The sequence below is a fragment of the Peromyscus eremicus genome, chromosome 23, assembly GCF_949786415.1.
Source record: "Peromyscus eremicus chromosome 23, PerEre_H2_v1, whole genome shotgun sequence".
Classification (NCBI taxonomy): Eukaryota; Metazoa; Chordata; class Mammalia; order Rodentia; family Cricetidae; genus Peromyscus; species Peromyscus eremicus.
This window is the reverse complement of record NC_081438.1, coordinates 2,963,166-2,986,621: the sequence shown is the minus strand read 5'-3', so window position 1 is coordinate 2,986,621 and position 23,456 is coordinate 2,963,166. Positions and strand designations below refer to the sequence as shown.

The following is a 23,456-nucleotide window of genomic DNA, read 5'->3' as shown; positions in this document are numbered from 1 at the left end:
AGAGGGGTGTAGATCGCGACAGGAGGTCCCACAATCCCGCTGCGCCGATGCTCTCCCCGTCCAGTCCTCACCCTCTTCTGTCTTATCACACCTCCCCTCCCCATGGTCCAGCCGGTAAGGGTTAAACCCAGTGAGCTCATGTGATCCCCTGAACACATGAATCATCCCCGTGGCTCCTGTGCCCAGCGTGGGGAAGGGGCAGATGCTGTGCCCCCAGGTTGCCATGGCAACCCTGCCTGTACCCCAAATGCAGGCACCTCTCGGCCCCAGATCCACCCTTTGGGGGAGCTCAGGACCAGTCACTCGCATCCCCTCCGGGAGAGGCAGCAGGGGCAGCTGAGAGGGTAAGAGAGGGGAGGAGCCGGTGGAGGGAGGCAGCCTAGCCCGGAGCTCCGCAAGTGCAGTCAGACGCAGGGAGAGGAAGCAGAAGACGCCCGCCAGGAGAGGGAGACAGACCGACAGCCAGCCACAGGTCCTCAGACTCCACCTGAAGCCTCAGAGGCACAAGCCCGATCCCGCATCCCTCCACTTCCCCGGGGCAGCCGCGCCTCCCACGCACATGCCCCCACACGCGCGCACACTCGTTGGCACACACCCCGCACGCCCAGCAGCAGCAGCAGCATTTCTGCACAGTGCCGACTAGGGTGGGTAGGCAGTCTGGCACATGAAGTCCCCGAGGGACAGTGAGCGAGCGAGTTGAGACTTGGGGGGGGGGGGGAGGAAAAAAAAAAAAAACAACCTGGGGCTGACGCCAGCTCCCAGGCGGCCACCTCCCGAGGCCCCTCCTGCATTCCTGGGCCGTGCACCCCTCGCCAAGACAGGGGGCTGATGTCATTCCCGGCTGCCGCCCGCCGGGCCAGGGGACCCAGGCCGGGTGGCTGCCTCCCTCCGGAAGTGAGTGCGCTGCCTGCTGGCCGGCAGATTCAGCTTCGGGTCTAGAGTCTCCTGCTCCGGGACTGGTTCAGGTGAGAAGAGCCTGCTGGGGACTGGCCGCCCTCTGTGGTGAGTGGCGGTCCCCCCAGGTGTGCATGGGAGGTCTACCTGCATGGAGGGAAGTGAGTTTGGGGTGCCAGCCCCCTCAGCCTGCTCCTCATAGCCACCTGCTCCTCCTCGAATCCAGCAGCGTTGGCCCCGGGGACTAGAACTGGACGTCCTGGTTGGCTGACTGGATGCTCTTGCTGCTGACCCGCTACTGACCCGTCACTGTCCCCGTTTTTTTGTGTGTGACCCGTGGACGCCTATTGGGCCATGTTTACTTTACTGGGACTGATGCGCCCTGCTGGGTTTTCCTTCAGAGCCCAGAACTTCTTCCCAAGGACAGCCACCGCGGACGGAGGGACCAGGATGCTGGCAGTGCTGGCCTCCTAACTGCCTCGCCTGCCCTGCCCCCCTCCTCCAGGCTGGCCTCATGGATTACCTGGGCGACAAACTCTCGGTGGCCCAGACGCACATGACTCAGTGGGTAGGCACAGTGAGGCGGTCCTTCCAAGAGGCCCTGCACGTTGTGACAGCCACGGTGGGCCCCGATCGGAGCGGGGAGACGGCCAGCCGCACCCCGTTCAAGCGCACCTCCTCCTTCCGACACCTGGCCTCTCGGAGCAGGGAGTCCTTCCGACGCTTCTCCGCCCGCAGCCAGCAGAGGTTCTCATCCCTCAGGAAGAGGCAGCCGGACTCCGAGGCCCCCGATCTCGTAAGCTGGGGATACGTTGTGATTTAAAATAGCAAGGCCACCCTGGGAAGGCCCCTTCCCTCGGACACCTGGGAGGGGGCCGACTTGCAGCGGCAGCCGGGGAAGGACTTTTTCCCTGCCCGTGATAGAGTGGTCCTAGGACACTGGTGGGAAGTGGAAGGCTGGGGCTGGCCGCCCTGGAGGTGCAACACCCTCCTCCTCGACGCCAAGGGGGAACCAACTCAAGTCTCCTTGTCTGTGAGCAGGGCTGCTTCGGGACACAGCGGGCCCCCACAACACATGCTCACACCTCTATTTTTAGGGACGCTTACTTGACACCTGCTCTGTCTCCCCTTGCCCGCCCAGGGTGACCAAGTGGTCTTGTCATATGCATGCCGAGTTAACGTTGTGGTCTGTGTGCCATTGAGCAACAGTGAGATCTCGAGTGATTTCTGAGGGGAAGAGCCTTATAAGGGGGCCAGGGAGCAGGTGGTTTATCTCACTGGCCTGGGAGCTCAGGCTTGGTGAGGGTGGAACACTCAGGCCCAGCTATCGGGTTCCATGCTGTCTCATTTAAGGTCCGGGAGACCAAGGCGATAATAACCAGCCAGTAGAAAGCCGAGCAAGTGGCATCAGACAGGCTTGGAGGAGGAAGGGTGTCTGTCTGCATGGGCACCCACAGCAAGGTGCATGAAGTCTGGCCGGGAGATAGGCTTCTCTGATCTTGGATAACTTCGGGGACACTCATCACGTCACTAACCAGGATTGAGCTTAGCTAGAGTGCCCTGTGTCTTCAGAGAGCTGGCCTCTGCCCTGGGCTGAGCTGGCCCAGATCTCAGGAGCATTTGAGGCCAGGCACCCGGCTGAGCCAGCTCTTGTATCAACCAGAACCAGTGGCCATTATGGGACCAGCGTTGGGCGAGGGAACCCTGGGCAGGCCCTCTGCACAGTGAGGTCCCCAGGAGCTCACAACTGCCCCCAGAGCTGCAGGGACTTAGCTCTCCACTGCTGGCCTGAGTCACAGAGCAGCCAGGCAGGGGCTCACTCAGGCCAGAAGCCATGTTAGGAGGCTCACATGGGTGAGGGTGCTTCCTTGTGTCGGGGTCTGCATTCCGTTGGGGTCCCATCTCTTCTCTGAAAGGTGCAACTTGGCTGAAGAAAGATAATCTCTCTCTGTGTGTCTCAGTTTCTCTGTCTGTGTCTCCTTCTGGCCCTGTCCATTCTTCTTGTGCCCTGCTCGCCAGGATTCTCTCTGGGGACACTGGCTCTGTTCCCTGTCCTCTGCCCCAATCCTTCAGGAGCTGTGTGACTTTGGACACTTTCTGACATCTCTGGGCCTCTGGAACATGCTCACACAGCGACAGGCCAGCCTCCCTGGTGGCCACGCAAGTGCATGAGTGACTGACACAGACTTCAGCCCCTCACTGTCACAGGGGACACCGGGCGGTGTAAATACATGCTGAATTAGTGTGGACTTCCAGGTCCCTCCCACTTAGGCTTGGCCTCCGCTGTGTGACAGGCATGGCTGGTGTGGGCTCAACCCATTCTCAAATCTCGGTTTCCCTCTGTCCAGTGAGGGGACCCTGCTCTTGTTCTGAGATGGAGTGTGCCGTCAGCACCCTGCTGGCACATAGTGGGTGAGCACTTGTCAATCTCTTGGGTGCCGAGCTGTCCTACTGTGTGGTGTGGGGCTTTGTGTTTTGCGACAGATCCCCCTGCATGAGGTTGGATCCCAGTCCACCGCCTCCCAGATGGTGACTTAGGGCGAGCCAAGGCCCTCTGCCCTCTCTGGACCTTCTTTCTGCCCTTCGAGAAATGGGGTGCTGGGCGGACAAGGCGGTGGGTGTGACACCTGGCTCGTGTGTGAGACAACCAAGTCCTTTCTCTCAACATGCCTTCAGAGGTTTCCAACAAAGCGGAGAATCTGCGCACACACACACACACACACACACACACACACACACACACATCCCTTTCACGCTGAACTTCACTTAAATATTTGTCTAATGGGTGGGAGCTTCCTAAAGCCTCAGAATGTGTAGGCAGGCGGGGTGGGGCTTCAGGCATTGGTCCTCCTACAGGATTAATCTCCGTCATCTCCCTCAGCTCTGTTCATCCAGAAAAGGCCCTCGGGCTGTGTTTGCAGGAGGATCTGAGGCTGCCTGGCTGGAAATCTCTCCCCAAGCCGGCCTTGAGTCGTTGGCTGGTGGCTGGCCTCTAGCTGTCCCAGATAAGAAAGGAAGAAAATAAAACAATGCTTTGCCCAGGCTCCGGGAGGGAGGCAGGAAGGGTCACTGTGCAGGGAAAGGAGGCTGGATGTCTTAGAGGCCCAGAGAACCCGGGGAGGGAGGGACAGAATGGGGGCCTGGGGGACACACACATACACAGCGGGTGTCAGTCTCAGGAGGCCTGGACATGAGGAAGAGCCAGAAGAGTGTGTGTGTGTGTGTGTGTGTGTATTTGTGTGTGTGTGTGATGTGTGTGGTGTGTGTGTCTGTGATAGATGTGTGTGTGTGTGTGTGTGTGTGGTATGTCTGTGATGTGTGTGTGTGTCTGTGATAGATGTGTGTGTGTGTGTGTGTGTGAGATGTGTGTGGTGTGTGTGTCTGTGATAGATGTGTGTGTGTGTGTGTGTGTGTGTGTGTGTGTGTGCAGTGGAGGGGGCTGACTAGGAGAGCTCTGCATGCTGCACAAAGCTGGAGTGGACCTGGGCTGATGCCCTTATCCAGGTCAAACCAACACTTACTGCCTCACTCTTCCCATCTGTGAACTGGACTCCCCTGTTGACTTGTCTGGTGGGTGATTTGAGCCCGCCCCCTACCTTAAGAATCCCTACTGTAGGAGCCATCCCTTCCCAGCTATGAGGACAGGTTCTGGAACCTTCATAGTACCCGAGTCTGAGATGCTCAAGTCCCCCATGTAAGCTGGTGCAGTGTATGTGTGCTGTGTGCGCAGCCTCGGGTACGCTCTGTCAGCTCCAGGTGCTCTCACCTGGCACCCAGCATGCCATGGATGGCATGGAGACAGCCCTCTCTGCATCCCCACATCTCAGTGCAGAGCCAGCCCCTTCCTGATTACTTTTCCAGGCAAGCGCCCGCACGCAGTTCTGGAGCCCGCCACCTTTGCCCAGGCTGCCCTTAGCTGTGGTGGAAGCCCGTCAGTTAAGACACTCCCAGGCCACCTGGATAACCCGGGGTGACCCTGCCTCCAAGTCCCTAGCTTAACTGATCTGTGGAGACCTTTATTTCTGAGTGGAGCACACTTGCCTCCCTGAGGCCACTGTCCTAGCCACCACAACAGGTCCTTCCTGTCCTATACAGTCCATCCAGCAGCCTGAGGGTCAGGTCATCCCCCTGCCTCACCTGGCCTGGGAAGCCATGACTTCTTTCCTTGTGGTCTGGCCCTACCTCCCTTCCACCCTGAGTCCTTGCCTCTGCCCTGGAGTAAACCAAGGCTCAAGGAGAGTGGTCTTTAGGATATGGATAGTCTGGGGTCTGTCCGGGGAGAGGCAGGTGAGCACGTGCCAGAGAAGATCTTACAGTCACCAGCCATCTCCTCCCTGTCAGTGCCACCTGAGTGGTCTCTGCTTCTCCGGGCTACTAGAAACAGGTATAGGAAAGAAACCACTAGGGAGTGGGTGACCTCCCTCATTGTTCTGGCCTCAGAAGAAGCGCAGAGGTGCTCCAGGGGGCAGCAGGGGTGGTTAGGGAGTCATGAGGTGATGCTCAGTGTGCCAAGGAGGCCTGAGGCAGGAGTGTTGGACGGCAGGGCTGAGCCTGGTGTTCAGGAAGAGCTGCAGAAGGCCGGTGGTTGTGACACAGTGAGACAGAGTTGTGAGCATGACAGGGAGATGGATAGGGCCTGGTCACCCGGGGCTGGGACCGCTGGTGAGGGTGTTGAGTCCTACTCTCCGAAGGTTTAGGACCAGAACGTGCAGTCATCAGTGTGGACCTGTGTGGAATGTTGGATGAGAACAGACTTAGTTATTTACTTATTAAGCACCTCCTGTGTTCCCAGCATGGGTGTCTCGTCTTCTATTGGGTGCCTTCTGTGTACCAGGCACAGACACATTGCATTTCTTAAGCACCTACTATGTACCGGGCACGGTTTTTGCATCTCTCCTGGATCCTGGTCCCGCAGAGCTATCAGTTCAGCCACATAGCCCCTCCTCTCTCTCTCTCCTGCCACTGCCCACCCAGAGCCCCCCTGCCATGTAGCCAGGCTTCCAGCTGCACCCCAGGACTGGCATGATGTCACTTGTCCCTGGGACAGACAGTTTTCTTCTGGCTAGGCCCCTCCCACCCTCAGGTCTCTTTTCACCCGTCCTGGCGGTGGAATGATGTCACTCGGTAGAGAACAATGGTCCCTTTGTGGACCCAGAGGGGCCCTAGGCTGGGCCCCAGAGCAGGTGCCTCTGGAGTTACATCGCGGGTAGGACAAAGGACTTGGCTGCTCCCCTGGGAGTTGCTGGGCCCCTGCTGATCTCCCTGCCCCCAAAGTGGGGTGTGTTCACTTTCCATGTGGCAAATACAGGAACACATGAAAAAACAAAGTCCGCTCCCTCTCCCTCGGATGAAATCCACTTGGCATCCAGCCTCTTCCTTCCTGTCTTTTTTTTCCTTTCCTCTCCCAAGCTAACCCCTGGCCTCTGTCTCTTTGCCTTAAAGAAATGGAACGGTCCTCATGGCTCTAGGGAGCTGAGCTAGCACCCAGGCGCCCTGTGGCCCTGGCGTCTGTGGGCTCCATTACCCACCGTCTGTCTGGACACTTGCGTGTCTTCCCATTTGGGGTTGTGGGAAGGCCGCAGTGGGGTGGCCTGTGGCTGCTCTGGCCTCTCCGGCCTGTATCCGAGGCCCCCGGGGCTCTCACTTCCTCCCTCCTTCAGCAACTCCACAGATGAGATGTTTTATTCAGACAAAGACCTGTTGCTTCCTCTGCAGGAAGCTAGGCATATCAGGAAGGAAGTCTGGAATGTTCCGTGTCTCGGGGAGCGTGGTGTTTGGGCAGGACGGAGAAACCACCAGAGCGGCTCCTACGGGGTTAGCATCCGCGCCGCCCTGTGCGCCTTGGTCTGCAGCCCTGCCCGTTCCTCTGCTGTAATCACTCACAGAGTCCCAAGTCCTCCAGGCACAGCCGCTGAACACCGGCTGGAAATGTTCTCTTCTGGAATATCTTCACAGTGCACATGTAAAGGATGACCAGGCAATCATAGATTTCCAGTCATGGTGGCTCACACTTTTAATCCCGCTACTCAGGAGGTGGAGGCAGGAGGATCAGGAGTTCAGGTTTACCCTTGGCTATGTAAGGAATTCAAGGCGAACCTGGGCTACATGAGACCCTGCTTCCAAAAGCCAAACAAAGGTTAGGATTTTAGCAGTTGGTAGAATGCTGGCCGACTATGTACAAAGCCCCGAGTTCAATCCCCAGCGTTCCACAATGAGGGCGTGGCAGTGCAAACCTGCCATCAGGGCTCTCAGGGGACAAAGCCTGAGTAGCACAGTGAGCCCGTCAGGAGGACCAGCAAAAGCGAGCGATTATCTTCTGGAATAATTTAATTTAATTGTAAGTATCTAATCTAATTTGTGGCAATGGTACTGGTAGGGGTTGAGTCTGAACTCATATGTCTGAGTCCTTCCTTGGTCCCCAGCTGGTGACACAGTGTTGGGAGGTTGTGGGACCTTTAGGGGACATGAGCTGGCGGGCAGAGCCGTGTCCCTGGGAGCAGGAGATTGAAGGTGATATGACCCGGGCTCTCTGCCTCCTGGGTGGGAGGTGAGCTACTCTGTGCACAGAACCTCCCACCGTGACAGTCTGAAACCGTGAGCTGAGACAGGCCCTCTCAGAGGTCCTTCTCTTAGGGGACAAACACACTGTTCAGTCACCGGCTCCTAGGAACATTCCATCTGCCTCGGGTGGAGCAGCCAGCCCTGAGGTGTCGGGGAACTGGGGGCTGGGTGTTGAATTCTGGTTCTGCCTCTCTGCAGAAGAGGTAGGTAGATAACATGGTTTTTTTTCTGCCTCAGTTTCCACTCCTGCCAAGTAGGGTCCCTACCTCCCTCTGAAGCTGTGTCCGAGATGAGTTACATTGAGGTTGTGCATGCTTGGCACTGTGTCCTGACGTAGTAGGGCTTCCATAAAGGGTTGCTGCTGTTGTGGCTGTCACTTCACACTGGCCGGAAGCGGCAGGGCAGCCCAGGGGTTCCAGCCGTGCGGTACCCGGTACCCATGTCCGTGCTTACCGGCTAAGTCCGTAACACCGGCACCAAGGCTGAAATGTGCTTCTGCACAGGCTCCAGCTCCCCATCCCCATCCTCTGTCTTGGAGCAGTTAGTCTCAGAAGTATCTGGCATGCCCGGAGGATATTGGAGCAACCTTACAGAGAGACCCACAGGGCAGGGATTGGAAATGCATCAGCAGGGGACTGGCTCTTCCAAGACTGGGAGAGTGCACCTGAGAGCCAGGTCCCAGGCTGCAGGTTGAGGCTTTACCTTGGCCAAAGCTGGACTCCAGCCTGGAGAGGTAAACCATGAGGTAGTCATGAAATGTCCTCCTTGATCCGTATTTCTGGAAACAGCGTGAATGGTTGTTGAGGCGATTTGTTGGGTACTAGGTAACAGATACAAACTTCTCACTTAGACCCTCAGGAACGGTCAAGGGACCTAGCCAGGGTCCATTTTAGTAGCTGCCTTCCTTAGCTCCAGGGTTCTTGCTCGTGAAGGGGGCTGTGCCCGCAGCCTGAATTCAGGGTCCCAGAGGCCTTTGAGCAAGCCATCCTTTTAGGAGTTAGCAGCGACCTGCTGCTCGGGCCGACCGAGTGCATTGCTTGGATCCAAAATGCTCGTCGCCCTGTTCAGCTCATACGTTCATCAGGTATGTGAGAGGCACCGTATATACAGCTGTGGACTCACCACACAGGAGAGCCTTAGAGGAGTGGCTTGTCCCCAGCAGCAGTCTCCAGCAAGGACTCCTGGGCCCTGGAAAGGGAGCTCCTGCAGCAGATGTTATAAGGAATTGGAAGTTGTGAAGTCTGGGCTGAGATATGGCTCAGTGGCTTGAGGGCTTGTCTAGACATGCCCCAAGCCCCGAGTTCAGTTCCCAGCACCGCAAAGACTGGGTGTGATGTCACACATCTGTTGTCCCGGAGTGTACACGGGAGAGAGACTTTGTCACTAGCTATGGACAGGTCTGCCTCAGTGTCCCAGAGATGCACCTAGCACAGCGTGGAGGATGGCGGTGCCACCGGTGTCCCCACCGGCATCTTGTGCCATGTGGAGCCTCAGGGACAGGGAGACTGGACACAGGGTGTGCCTTTCTTGGTCATGTAGTTTTCCAGGAGGCCCAGTGGCTCTCCACAGAGTTAACCCTGCAGACACTGGGCTGCGATGTGCTGTTGTGTCTGTCTCAGAGGTGGAGCCGGAGGCCGAGGCGATTTAACGGGTGGGGAAATGTCCTAGCTCATGGCGTCTCGGGTGACCGTGACCTAAGCGTATGACTGTTGTACTCTTGGGGTGGCCCCATGGGGCCGTGTCTCAGTCACTGTTCTCAGAGCTGTGGCAAAACCCCTGACTTAAAAGGCAGGATGTGTTCCTTTTGGCTCACCGTTCCAGGGTGCAGCCTGTCATGGCGGGAAGGCCCCATGGCGGGAACACCAGGCTGCCACTCACTCTGGGGCTAGAAGATTCCGGTCTTAGGGTGTCCTGCACGTTGCATGCTGACTATGACTCTGGGTCTCTGTCCACCAGATGCTGGTGGCATATCTACCTAACCTTGGGGTCTTATGCTCTCTGCAGCCCAAGCTGGTCTTGACCTCACGGTAATCCTTCTGCCTCAGCTTCCTAAGTCTTGGGATGACAGGTGTGTTCCACTATGCCCAGCTCTCACCCCCAATTTTGACAGCCACAGGTGTCCCCAAATCTGGAAGAGAAAAATGCCCTTTCCTGAGGACCGTCATTGTGGATCTGCGGAGTCCCGTGTAGGAGCTGGCAGCTGAGGAGGCTTCCCGTCCCTGCTGGGCTCTGGCTGGTCACATAGCCTCAGTTTACTGACCCGGAGCAAAGCCATAGTTTTTTTGCTCTGGGAGCGTCCTGACATTTAGCTAAGGAACCTGGCTCCTGGTATCATTTGGGGTGAGTCTCTTTGGAAAAGCAACTTCTTCCAGCAATAAGTGGAGCCGTGATGAACCTGGTTCCAGAGCCTAGAGAGAGCCGGAGACTTAGCCGAAAGTCATACAGCAAAAGTGTGGCTTTCATCACGATTCTCTTTACCACGAGTTACCCCCATATCACACAGGAGGCTGACGAGCCCAGCCCTTAACAGTCTGTGAGACCCCACTCTGGGCTGTGAGGCTTCACATGCAAATATTTGCTTTATGCCAAAGCAGGTAACTCCCATCTCTCACCAGCTCCTCTGCAGGGCCTCCGGGCCACACCTGCAGTTCCACATCTGCGTCTGCTCGGTGTCAGGGAACCTATTCTTTTCTTCGAGATATTTGCCTTTTACTATGGAGAGAGAACTGGGAGGATTCAGGGGCCATGTTGAGGCAGCTGCCTTCTCCACCCTCAGCAGACATCTTGGCAGGAAGAGCCAGGAAGGTTCTGGAACCTCTGGTGCTGGGTTTGAAGAGCCGCCCACAGGGTAATGAGTAAATGGTTCTATTATCCATAAAGGTTTTAAGCAAGCCCCAGGAGCCAGAGCAAATACTGCTCAAGGCGGGGGCTTGGGCAGGAGTTCTTCCCTGATGGACCCAGGGCCTCCTCCACTGCCACGTGTGTATTTCAGCACAGAGGGCCTCTGTGGAGCTCCGGCTCGGACAGCCCTGTAGTCAGCTGTGTGGGGAGCTGAAGATGAAACACCCTTGCTGCCCTGGGGAAGCAGTGCGAAGCGTTGCTCAGTGGGAACCATCTCGAATCCACCCCTCCGGGGCTCATTTTCCCATCTGTTGGCTGGGCACTCTGGGGTGACCATTAGAGTGTCTTCAGTGAGCCAACTCAGGGTCCAGTTTCCTACTCTCCTTGTCTGCGATCTTGAGCCAGATCCTGAGCCTCAGTTTCCCCATCTGTAAAGGGGACCTTGGTTCTGAGTGGAGAGGTTGAGCTGCCAGCACAGACCTGGTGTCATTCCCACATGGCTTCACCTACCCCGGCCCCTCTCCCAGACTCTGGCCTGGTACTTGTCTCCTCTCTAGGCATTTACAGGATTCCCCACCACAACACACCCCTTGACGACAGCACACGGGCCCCACTGGCATTTCAAGGCTCAACCTACTTAAAAAGTGTTGTCTGGCCAGCAGAATGACACCATTCTGAGCATTAGGGCCAGGAGAACAGTGAAGAGGGACCCAGGCAGCAGTGTCATGGGGCTAATGCCACTCCCCACCCCCAGCCAGGATCATCTGTTGACTCTGCCCCCTCCCCGCCCGCCCTTGGCTGCCTGATCATCAGAGCGTGTTTGTTGGGCTCTTCCAGCTGTGGGCTCTTCCAGCTGTGGTTAGTGTACCCAGCTGGGGCAGAGTGGTGGCAGCTGTGTCCCACCCAGCCTGAGCTGGAGGTCTTTTCTGTGCTCAGGAATAGATACGAGCCCTTTGGGGAGAGATGGGAACAGGTAGGGCCTCTTCAAGAGAGCCCCACGGAACACAGTGCCGGGTGGGTCTCAGAATACGCCTGTGTAGCAAGACCTGTGGGTGAGGATGGACACGTGCCCTCTAGTTGTTGGTGTTTGTTGAGTACTTGCTGTGTGCCACGAGGTTTGAGGCCACGCGGTTTGATGAGGCCCCGTGGTTTGAGGCCCCGGAGCTCCACCAGGGAGGGGACTGGTCACAGCCCTCACAGAGGACGTCGCTGCAGGAGGTGCCGCTGTCTCCACCACAGATAGCTCCTCGCGAAGAGGTTGGAGCTGAATGAATGAAGGAATGAATGAATGAATGCACAAACGGGGTGTGCGGTGGCCTTACTCTCGCTCTGGTCATGGAGATTCGGCACCTTCTCCCAGTTCTGTCTAGAGATTCTCTTGCTTATTTCTTTGAGATGATCTGCAACTCACTATGTAGACCAGGCTAGTCCCAGACTTGTGGCGATCCTCCTGCCTCTGCCTCCCGAGGGCTGAGATGAAGAGTGCTCATCACCGTAACCGTGCCTGGCTTCCAGCTCTTCTCGTTGGGCCGCAGAGCAGTTTTGAGAAGTGTTGGCCACTCCTGTGATTGTCACTTAGAAAACACTAGTGAATGAGTGAGTGAGTGATTGAATGAATGAATGAAATCTCAGATTGTCCGGCTCAGGGCCTGTGCTCAGAGGAATTGTGCTGTGGCCAGCTTGACTGGATTAAGAACAGTTGGGGACTTTTGTGAAGCACACCCCAGGGGGTGTCGGGGAGATGCTTCCACAGAGGGCTAACAGAGAAGAGAGTTCTGTCCTGTATGTGGGGGGCACCCTCCCGGGGGCCTGGGGCCATAGACTGGATAAAAAGGAAGGAGAGAGAATGCGAACTGAGCTGTGGCAGTCCCAGCTGTTGACTGTCCGCTGCTCCCCCGATGCACGGCGTCCCCTGAACTGTGAGCCAAGATGGCCATGTCCTCCATCGGCTTTTTCTCCTCCAGTATTTGGGCACAGGAGTGAGTGAACCCATCCACTCACCCTGTTGCAGCCCAGCTGGCAGTTGCCCCCACCACTACCACGTGGGTTTTCTGTGGGTTCTTCTTCCCAAACCGATGAGTGTTATTGTCCAAGGAAGGTTCTAGCCTTCTCGGAACTGATTTGCGCCCCAGCCTCTGTGAGCTTGGGTGGCTCTTGCAAGCAGCCCATGCAGAGCCTCCGTGTGCCAGGGGTGCTGCTGTGCTCCTGGAGCATGACCTTACCTTCCTGACCTCTGAGAGAACCAAAAGGGAGCGGGTGAGTCACCCTGAGTGGCCAGTGTCCTTGGGTTGGTGACTTTTTATTTTTACAGGACTGGGATGGAGCCCATGGCCTCCAGTAGGCTAGGCAAGTGCTCTAAGCCGAGCCACAGCCTCAGGCCCTCTGATTTTTTTGTAGCTGGATTTCTGAGGGACTATGTCCTGTGCCCCCTAGACATGCAGGGAAGCCCTCTCCTTTATTGATAGTTGGTAAAGCTGGCGAGTGACCCAGGCTCACTCTGGAAGCAGCTCCCAGCTAAGCAGCCTCCAGTGTGACTCGGGCAGGACACGTCACAGTCCTGGGTCCCAGCCTGTTCCTTCTCTTATCTCTTTTCTTTTCACTACTTCTTTTTTCTCTTTGAAGTTCAAGGATAATTTTACTAGCGTTTAAGAGAAAAACCATAGTGTGGATTAAGTGAAAATCCCAGCAGCCACCAGGAGGTAGGAAGTCACGCCCCTAAGCTAGGCACGGAATAGAAATGACTTTTTATGATGGAGAGAGGGCTCAGCAGTCATGGGCCTTTGCTGCTCGTGTGGGGGACTCAGATCTCAGCACCCACATGGCTCCCAGCCATCTGTAACTCCAGTTCCCGGGGATCGGATCCTCTTCTGTCTACACAGGCGCTGTACACAGGAGGAGCACACACACAGACAAAAACCCGTATACATAAAATAAGTACATCTTAAAAAAAAAAGTGACAGGAAGGAAGGAAATGAACTCTGAAGCGTGGAAGAGGCCCATGTGTAGCTAGAGTTTTCCAGTCCTGCCTGGCCCACTGTCAGGACAAATCTCTCTCACCTGCCAGTCCCGCAGCCGCTCAGACCCGACCAAGTAAACACAGAGACTTATATTGTTTACAAACTGTATGGCCATGGCAGGCTTCTTGTTATCTAGTTCTTATATCTTAAATTAACCCATTTCTATTTATCTAAAGTTGCCACATGGCTCGTGGCTTTACCAGTATCTTTTACATGTTGCTTGTTATGGTGGCGGCTGACAGCGTCTCTCTGCCTCAGCCTTCCACTTCCCAGAATTCTCTTCTCTGCTTGTCCCGCCTATACTTCCTGCCTGGCTACTGGCCAATCAGTGTTTTATTTATTAACCAATCAGAGCAACACATTTAACATACAGAACATCTCACAGCACCCATGGGCTGAGGAGAGAGCCTGTCCCCTTTTTTCTTAGGGACAGTATGCCTTCCTTCATGGGCAGGCCACAGCTAAGCTTATAATTCATTGCCATGTATAAGTGCCATGTGTAAGAATGTTATCAACAGATGCATAATATGTAAGTCAGTATTTTGAAGATACCATTTACATGAGATAAAGTACATAGTTTTTTTTTTGAGGGGTGGGGAGAGTATGTCTGTGTCCCTGTACATATATCCTATGCAGCCCTGGCTTCTCTGTGTAGACCAGGCTGGCTTCAAACTCACAGAGATCCTCCTGCTGCTGCCTCCCAAGTGCTGGGATTAAAGGCCTGCACCACCGTGCCCAGATAGCTTGATGGATTTTGACAGATGTGTATACCTACATGACCCACCTTCTAAAGATCTGGAGCATTCTTTTTTATTATTATTTTAAGTTGCAAAATATTTTTATTGTAAAAACAATCAATAGAGGTTGACAATGCAAGTGTTATCTCAGGACATTTCCCCTTGGTTTGTGAATTTGCTCAACTCCTGTGTACAGCAAGTCTCCATCCAAATTTCTGTGGTTTAATGGTCCTTTTCAAATACGCTTATTGACTACGTGTTTATGTTGCTTTGAAACAAATAAAAATCCATCTGATAGGAAAATCAACCAAAACGAAAACAGGAGCAAAACCCCCAAGCCCTAGTCCTATTGTGCTTTTCTTTCCCATTTCCTACAGGGAGACAGACCTGTATAGCTCAGATGCTTCCAAAACTGAACAGCGATGTAAAATTAGTACTGCAACCACACAGTGAGCTACCAGTGAATCTTCCATCCACAAGTTACTGAATCAAACTCCAGGACATCTGCAGAATTATGCAGGCTTTTCAGTTTGGAAGAGAGAGAGAGAGAGAGAGAGAGAGAGAGAGAGAGAGAGAGAGAGAGAGAGAGAGAGAGAGAACTTTTAGCCCTCTGGTTCCCCAGATCTGGAGCATTCCTCTCCCTCTGGAGGTTTGTCTCCAGTTTATCCCCCTGACCTGGCGTGCTGTAAACACTGCTCTTGAGCGAATGAGTGAATGAGTGAATGAATGAATGAATGGGTGTGCACTCAGACGCCAGCACTCCCAGTGACTTCAGAACTCCTCGTGTCAACCCAGTGAGCTCTTGTCACCAACTCTGTCCACTGAGGTTTAGATGAATGAGCTGCACTTCCATGCTGTGGTCGTTCAGTTGATTACTTCAGGAGAAATCCACACAGGCAAATTGCTGGGAAGAGGGACGGTCCTGTTGGGTAGACACAAGGCCATTGGCGAGGGGGGTGAGAAGTCACAGCTTCATAGATATCTGTCCTCCTCCTGGGGAAACAGATTCTGAGGCCCACAGTGCCTACCATGTAGGGTGTGAGGAGTGTGGGGCTGAAGGGTTGGAAGAGAGAGGGGGCCTCCAGGCCCCAACCCCACACCTTCCCATCAAGCCCAGGCTAGGATGTCCCTTAAAGAATTCTTCCAGAGTGGAAAGAGGAAGTGGGAAGTGGAAACTCTGCAGCACACTGCCAGCCATCCCTCCATCAGACAGGGGATTGGAAGGCATGAGGGGTTTAAGCAGAGGGTCCTTGGCAGCTTTAACCAGCCCTAGAGACCCAAGGCTTGGGACGGGCCCAGACATCCTTATTCTTCACTGCCCACTGGGTGTCCTATAGAATCTTCTAGAAAACACCCCTACCTAACAAATACTAGTAGTAGGTTACAAAAATCAATTGAAATAGTCAGTAGGCTTCAAACCCATTAACAGTGTACTCAGAGAAAGAAATTTGGAAAAATATCCTATTGAAAATAACTCCAGAAATACATTATTTAGGAATATACCTAATCGAAGGAAAGGGCCCTACGATGAAAAATTCACGACACTGAAAATAGAAATCAAATATAATACTAAATGATAGACCTGGCGTGCCTCTGGACCAGCAGAAGTGATATTGTAAAATGGCTGTACTACCAAAACTGGTCCACAGGTTTAGTGGAATGCCTGGCTGAATTCTACGTTCACAGATTTAGGAAAACCAAACCAAAACAACACAGGAACTCACGTGGAACCAGGGAAGCAGAGCCGCAGCAATCCTCAGGAGTAAGGACATCGATGGAGGCGTGACAGTGTCCGACCCCAAGTTATGCCACAGAGCTGTAGTGACAAAGGCAGCTGCTACAGGCATCAGAATAGACAGGTAGACCAGTAGGACGGAGCACAGGACCCAGAAATGAACCGACAAAGCTCTACCCACATGATTTGATAAAAGAGGCAAGAACAAATGTTGGGGAACAAAAGGGGACTCGTTCAATCAACGTGCTGGTAGAACTGGATAGCCACCTGCAGGAGAATGAAGTTAGATCTGTGATGTTGTACAGAAATGCATTCAAAGCAGATCAAAGACATTAATTGAAAACCTGACACGTGGAAACCTCTAGAAGGAAACACAGGGACACTCCTCAAGACACTGGGGTTGGCGGGGACTTTCTGAACAGAACATCAACAAAGCAGGAACTGAGTGTCACCAGATGGGACCTCATGAGAGGAAGGCTTCTGCCTGGCAAAGAGAACTGCCAGCAGAGCAGACAGCCCACGGGACGGGAGGAAAGTTCCACCAGTCCTACTGCAGACAGGGGGTTAATATCCACAGTTTACACAGAATCACCGAACATCACTGCCAAGGAGATAAAACTGCCTATCAGCAAATGGGCTACTGATTGAAGAGGTGATTTTCAAAAGGAGGGGAAGGAGGAGGACCTATGGACAGGCAGACAGACAAATGGCCAGTAACGATTTTTAAGTGTTCAGTATCCCTAGTCCTCAAGGAAATGCAAAGTGAAACTACTTTGAGGTACCACCTCGCCCAGTCAGGCATAAAGAAACCCCAGGTTTGGGATTTAAGTTCACAAGGTGCCAGCAGGCATGCCTGAGGTAGTGCCCACTGTCCTCGGCCCAGAGGGTCCCCACTGCTTCCAACTTGGTGTCAGATTTTCTTTCTCTGGGGCTGGGCAGCTGTCTCCAGGCTATTCATGCCCAAGGGACAGTTGATGAAGTCACCCTCCAGGCCCCTGGCTGGCTGGTTCTGTGGCCAGGCAGGTGAAGAATCCTTGACACCAGCCAGAGCTGACATCACCCCAGGAAAGCAGTCGGCAAGGGAGTGGGGCAGGCCCTTCCTCTCGATGGTCCCAGGTCCTGCCTTGCTTGTCCTTGGGAAGCGCTGGGGATGGGGAGGAGAAGTGGAACAGGACCTTCTCCCTGATGGCTGAGGATCAACCTGACACCCTCACCTCACATCTCGGACCGTGAACATGTGTCCACGTTCAAGCTGTGTCTCTGTGACCTTCAGCAGGTCGCGGTGACCCTCTGTGCTGCCTCTTCCTCGCTGAAGAGAGTAGTAGCAGAACCCCATGGGGCTGTCCTAAAGATGATACCAGGTGTCTGGAAAGCTATTTAGTGCCCCAGGGAACTCCCCCCACACTGTTTCTATGACGATATAGTGATGGTGGGGAGGAAGGCGGTTGTGACTTTCCTTTGTGAAGGAAATAGACACACTAGCTCCCTCCTGTATCCCACCACTGACATCGGTGTAACCTAGTAAGGCACAGGGCCTCAGAAACTGTGCTCAGGGGAAGCTCTGCTCTCTCCATTTGCGAGTCATTGAGATTGGCCCAGGGATTCCCCAGGCAGTGTAGGTGAGAGTTGCTGTTCATACTGCCCAGGCTAGTCTTGGACTGGGGCAGGTGGCTGCTGCTTTAAAAGGTTCTGGTTCTCAGGTGCAGGCTGCAGCCTGAACCCCCTGGGGTGGTAAAGCAGGTTGAACACACTCCACAGAGTAAACACTGATCCAGGATCAAATCCCACATAGGCAGCTTGACACCCTGGTGCCTGTGGGCAGGTCCTGTCCTTCATCTCCTTATCCGCAAGATGCCTCTGGAGAGACACAGGAGATGGGTGTGACGGGACCTCCTGGGGGAGTGAGGGTCCAAAGTAGACTTTTCCTAGTTTTCCCTCAGGGTATCAGGGCTAGGAAGGGACACCCCTCCCCTGAGTCTCAATTGAGCATTGCCATTACAGTTTCCCCCTTTCATTTTTCTGATCTGGAACTTTCCCATAAGTCTTTGCTGGAGCCCTTGGTCTTATTGAGAGCTGTTCCTTCAAAAAAAGAATAGCAGAGAGGGTCCCTTTAAGAACCACTTGGTCAAGCCTTAATCTTAACGCAGGACATCTCACAGCCTCTGACGGTGCAGCTGTGTACCAGCTATCTCCAGAGATCGCCTGAGGCTCTCTGTGCTCCTGAGACCTTAGCGGAGGAAGCCGCTGTAGATGGGTTCACTGACCTGAGTGGGCATGTCCCACGGCAGTGAGCACATACATCAGCTGCGAGGTGTCCTTTCTCAAGGTTGCTAATGTGGGTAGGCACATGCTTCCAGGATGCAGGATTTGGTAGTCTGCATCGACTGTAGGACTCGGTGCCCCAAGTGTGGTGGCACTCACCTGCACTCCCAGCACCTGGGACGCTGATGCAGGAGGATCCTGAGTGTGGGTCCAGCCTGGGTCGTATAGTAAGACATGTCTCAAAAGCAAACTGAAATGAAACAAAACCAGAGGGTGTGAATGTGTCTGGCTGTATTGTGTAATAACACTGTAGGAAATGCCCCTGGCTACCTTTCCCATGCAGAGCTAGCTCACTGGATGCATCAAAAGCCTGTACTGCAAGCTGTATAAAGTCAACCACATGCATGCCCTCCCCGGGTTTCACTGGGCAGAGGGAGATGTCCATACAGTCATGTATTTCACGATTCCCCTGAACAGACAAGGTGGGCAGGCCCGAAAGGACCCCAAGACTCCAGAGGAGAAAACTTCCGACATCTCCCTTTGTCCCTAGGGGCAAGTTGAGGCCCAGAGAATGAGGTGACTCAGCCAGTCACATGACCCCTTTGTAGTAGGCCCTAACCCCCCCTATTTGGGATTGAACTGTGGCAGCTGAGCTGTGAGGCCTGGGCCTGGGCTCAGGTGAACTCTGTCATAAGTGAGTGGAGGTTTCCTGGATCAAGCAAACCTATGGAGTTTAATTAGCGAGACGGCCATAGGGCCTGGCAGTCGGGCGTGTTTACCATGCTGTGAGGGTGGGACCTATCTCCCCACGATGAGAGAGAGGCCAGGGAAAGCAGATGCCCATGTTCTTCTAGTCACGTGGCTGCACAGGGTCTGTCCCTTTATTGTTTTTCAAGGCTGGTAATTTTGTCCTCGGCATTATCAGTTTGTTGAAGCCGAATCACGCCCCAGGGACCCTAGAACCAGCAGCTCACTGTCTGTGCTGTGGCAGACCAAGGTGCTGGAAGGTCCGTTCTGTCCCCAGCACAGAGGCCCTGGGAGTGAGGGGCTGTGTGGGTCCTGGGCTCAGAGAGGGGAGACAGCCGGGTGGTGTGGTGAGTGAGGTTGTACATCCCTGCTCACACTTCTGCCAGCTTGCTGGACCCTCCCCACCCTCTCTCCCTCCCTCCCTCTCTTCCCTCCCTCAGTCTCTCCTTCCTAGGGAGAGATCTTAATCAATTCACTCTGGCACTCAACTCACTCCTCTTGAGGAGGATGATCCTGGACTCCACACCCTGCTTCCCTCTGTGGTGCTGGGACGTTGGGCGTGCTCCATCCGCCACATTTGGTGTATGCAGTGTTAGCATTTGAACCCAGGCTCTCTGTGTATGTATTAAGCAGAGCAGTCTACCAACTCAGCTACATCCCCAGTCCCCCACCTCAGTCTCTCCCTGGGTCAGAAGTGCTCTGTCCTGGATACACAGACTCACACACAGGTTGGTGGAGAGATCCAAAGCCAAGGTGGATCCGGCATGCTGCAGCATCATTCACCAAACACCTTTCTAATCCTGGCTAGCCTGTCCCACCTGACAGGTGCCACGCCAGCCCCGGGGAGCAGCTCTTGCCACACCCGGCCTTGCCCACATAGATGACATTTGTCTGTGATGACTCCAGTCCCCGCTCCCCATCCTTTGTACAGTCCAGTGTCGGCCACCGACAGGGACACACCTTGTAGGCTGAGATGAAGAAGGCGTAGCAGCCGTGGATGGGTCTCGGGCTGCTCCGTGTGTGTTCCGTCTGTGGGGACTGGGCCTGCCGGCCGTGGCTGTGAAGGATGCAGCCTCTGGGTCCGGTGCCTTCCGCTGTGGGGACGGCTGTGGGGACGGCTGCTGTTTTCCCTGCTGTCTTCACACTGTTCAGATTTCCTTCCCACTTCTCAGGCTCAAGTATCGATGCCAGACGTGTGACTAATTAGCGCCTCTTAATTGGGGAAATAAGACCTTTTAGGTGCTGTGGAAGAGGCTGTCTGACAGGTGTCAGTGCCGGAAGAGGACAGAAAGAGCATTTCCTCCCAGGGGCGGCCTCCTCTTCACGTTGCCCACCCGGTTTCCCAGGGGGAGTCAGGCAGCAGCCACAGCGCACGCAGCCAGGATGGTGGCGGTTAGTGCGAATTGAGCATCTGCTGTGTGCCCAGCGCCACACAGAGCTCTGATGGTCTTTTTCTACCTGTTATCACGCCACTGGGCAGGTGTGGGAGCTGAGGCTCAGAGGGGCCAAGCGACCTGCCCGCAGGCCGGCTGCAGAATCTTGGTGGAACTCATAGCAAAACTGTACAACCATCCCAGAGCTGCGGGCTCTATGGTCATCTGGGGCGCAGAGTACAGACGCCACGAGATGGGGAGGGAACACGAGTCCCTGGTGTGTGTCTGCCCTGTGTTGTGAGTCAGATGGTATGAAGCATTCGTCTCACTGGCTTTTGATAATGCCTTTCACGTTCTCACGCACTCTCTCCTGGGTAAAGACGTAGAGGCCTAGCGACATGGAATGGGTCACCCAGGTCACATGGCATCCAGCTGAGGTCTGGCTGGCTCTGAGTCCCCACACTTGCCCTTCCAAGCTGAGCTTGGTATTTCTGGTCCCGTCCCCACAGAGTAGAAGAGATAGGTGAATCTGGGGTGAGGCTGGCATATCTCTGTGGGTCCGGCAGAAGCCCTCTGTGAGGCCGGAGAAAGCCCCAGCTTCTGCCTCCACTGTCCCATTTGTACCGCGGGCCCCTCATCCCTGGTCCCTGCCCTCATTTGTATGCCAGCATCTGGGAAGGACTGGAGCTCTGATGACAGGCTGTGGAGTCATGCCCCACTGTTCCCTTTCCGGGGTATGCGACCATACCCAGTAACTGAGTCGCAGAAGCAAGGAGGCCAGACGGACAGGGACATGTGAAGTACAGAGCCATCCACTGAGGCACCTGTGAGCTAATCATGAGCCAGGGTGTGGAGCCCATGCCCAGTTGGTCAGTTTTTCTATTTTCTTCTTGCTGCTCAATGACAGTTACTAATTCTCTTTTCTGTCTCCAGTGAGGTCTGTTCAAAGCAAGACAAGTCTTGCCCGGTACTTCCTGGGAGAGCGATCCTCCTATGAGGATCTTCCTGACAGGGAAGACGGTAGATGGGAGAGGTTGAGTGACTTCTGCCCAAGGCTGCCGAGCTAAACCCCCCTCAGCTGCCACAGCTGGCTCTAACATTTGTTTCCCCCAAAAGCTCCTGGCCTTAACGTGCGCCCAGCGGATGGCTCTTAGTCCACACTCAATACATACTGGTCCGTTTTCTAAGTACTTGCCTCAGACATTGCCCTTTGTATCTGTCAGGTTAAGACTGGTCTTTGCTGCAGTGACAGACATCCCCCAAGCTTTAGCCGTTAAAAACAGAAACAAGCTTCCTGGGTACTCTGTGCCATGGACAGTGGCTGTGGCTGTGTTCTGTGTCACGGCTTAGAGAACAGCTTGCCTGGAGAAATTCACAGCCATAATGTGGCTGGCAGTACTATGCAGGAATTGGGACTGTTTCTGCCTAGAAATGAGTGACATCATTGAGTTTCCATTGGCTAGCGCACGTCCCGTGACCTCACCTAGGGCAGTGGTCCCAGTGAGATCTTTAGACCAGTTTGTCAGGATCAGTCAGAAGAGGTCCCAGCCTTGCTTCCCCATCGCAGGCTCCAGCCTGCGGGTGAGCTCTCCCTGGTTCTTCCTGCCTTGTCAGGGACCAGGTGAGGCATGCACAGACAGCCTCTGAGCCCTGCATCTCCATTTATATATTTTGTTCCTGTCACTTCGTTCCCAGAGTGTGACAGAGAAATCCAGACATGGGTGAGGGTGCTCAGGCCTGGGTCCACCCCACCCCAGGTCATCTCTGTGTTCCACTCCCCATGTCCACCCTGGTCCACACCCTGCATTCACCCCATGTCAGCTCCTGTACCCAACCCTTGAGCTCTCTCGGCCTGTGCCTACCCAGCATTCTGTGCGGCATGTCACTTGCCTCTGAGATAGAATCCACACATTTCCGCTTCGTGGTGGCTCCAGGAGGGTTCAGAGGTCTCAGGGTGGAGTGTCAAGACCCCTCCCTGTGGGCTGGCACGGGGAAGATGGAGGAGCCCTGATTGCTGGGGAGACCCTAGGAAGTGGAAGGGCGTGTGTGATGGGAGTGGAGGACAAACCTCCAACCCGAGACAGGCTTAGCCTTGGACGCTGACTCTGCCACCCGCTTGCCGTGGGGCCTTGAGTCCACTGCACAGCCTCTCCGAGCCTTGTCCTCTGGAGGAGCAGTTTTACCGCTCGCTGTCTGTATCCAGGATGTACAGGGGACAGCAGCATCCCTGTCACCTCTGCTTACCAAATGCCTGTGACAAGGCCGTGTGCCTTCTTCTTGGGGCTGGGAGGGAGTTAACAGACAACAGGTGTGAGTGAGAGAGAGAGAGAGAGAGAGAGAGAGAGAGAGAGAGAGAGAGAGAGAGAGAGAATGCAGCCAACAGAGGCCCCGGGAAAGCTCAGGGTGAAGGATGGCACTGTGGAGGCATCTGAGGGAAGAAAGGACTCCCCAGTGTGGGGACTGTTAGTGAGACCCCTTAGTGAGACCATGCTGTGGGCAGCTGTGCTTGTGGCCAGGGGCTGGTGAATGAGATGAAGAGGTGGGGACCAAGAGAAGCCCAGACAGAGCCACCGTGTGTGACAATTTCCTGTGGCCCCTGTGATTGTCTCAAAGCATCAGTGGTTAAGAATTCAGGCAGAGGTCTTCCTTCCCCACTGGTGGAGTTCAGCTGCCTTGCAGGGAACATTGAGGGCTAGCCCAGGACCTCCCTGATGTTCCTCCCCATGTGGCTGTCCCAGAAGGTCTTGTGCTTTATTGGCCCAGCAAGGACAGTCTAGTGCAGGACAGCAAGGTTGAATCACACACACCCTTCCCCACACAGTGTGATCATGGGGTCGTGTTGGCATCCACCATGCGCAGTCCACAGCAGTGGATTGGTGTGTGAGGCAGGGGGTTGGGGGAAGTGAATGAGTCTTGGTAGGATTGGGTGATGGCCTGGGGTTTAATCTGTGTGTAACGGCAGGCGTGGAAGGCTCTTGACGGATAGCACTATGGGAGTTCACGCCTGTATTCCATGCTGCTTCCACAAACTGCACGGCAGTTCTTATGGAGTTACCGTCTCCTGGTGAGGACGTGGCTGTGTGGGAAGTTAGAATGGTGCCGTTCTCCTTCAAGACTTTCCTAGAGTTTCCGTGGGCTCCGGGAGTAAACTGTCCCTGCATCTTGATGATTTCTGAGACAGTGGTTCGAGTGTAAACTCAGGGTTCTTCTGGGCGGGGTGGGACCCAGGCCTGGCTGTGAATACCTGCGATCCCAGCACTTACCGGTAGGTCAGGTGGAGGGGATCAGG

General features: G+C 54.8%; 1 protein-coding gene across 2 annotated transcripts in view; it reads left to right on the top strand.

The window, feature by feature from the left end:
- The window catches only part of Kiaa1671 (KIAA1671 ortholog), a 106,408-nt gene that overhangs the window by 55,962 nt on the left and 26,990 nt on the right, over positions 1-23,456 (top strand). The window contains exon 1 of one of the 2 annotated variants that reach the window (XM_059249388.1): positions 1,275-1,690. The exons of the other annotated variant lie outside the window; for it this stretch is intronic. Within the exon in view, the coding sequence (XP_059105371.1) occupies positions 1,409-1,690 (282 nt within the window). The 5' untranslated portion in view covers positions 1,275-1,408. Of the gene's footprint in view, positions 1-1,274; positions 1,691-23,456 lie in introns of those variants that run through there. 2 annotated transcript variants of the gene reach the window in all.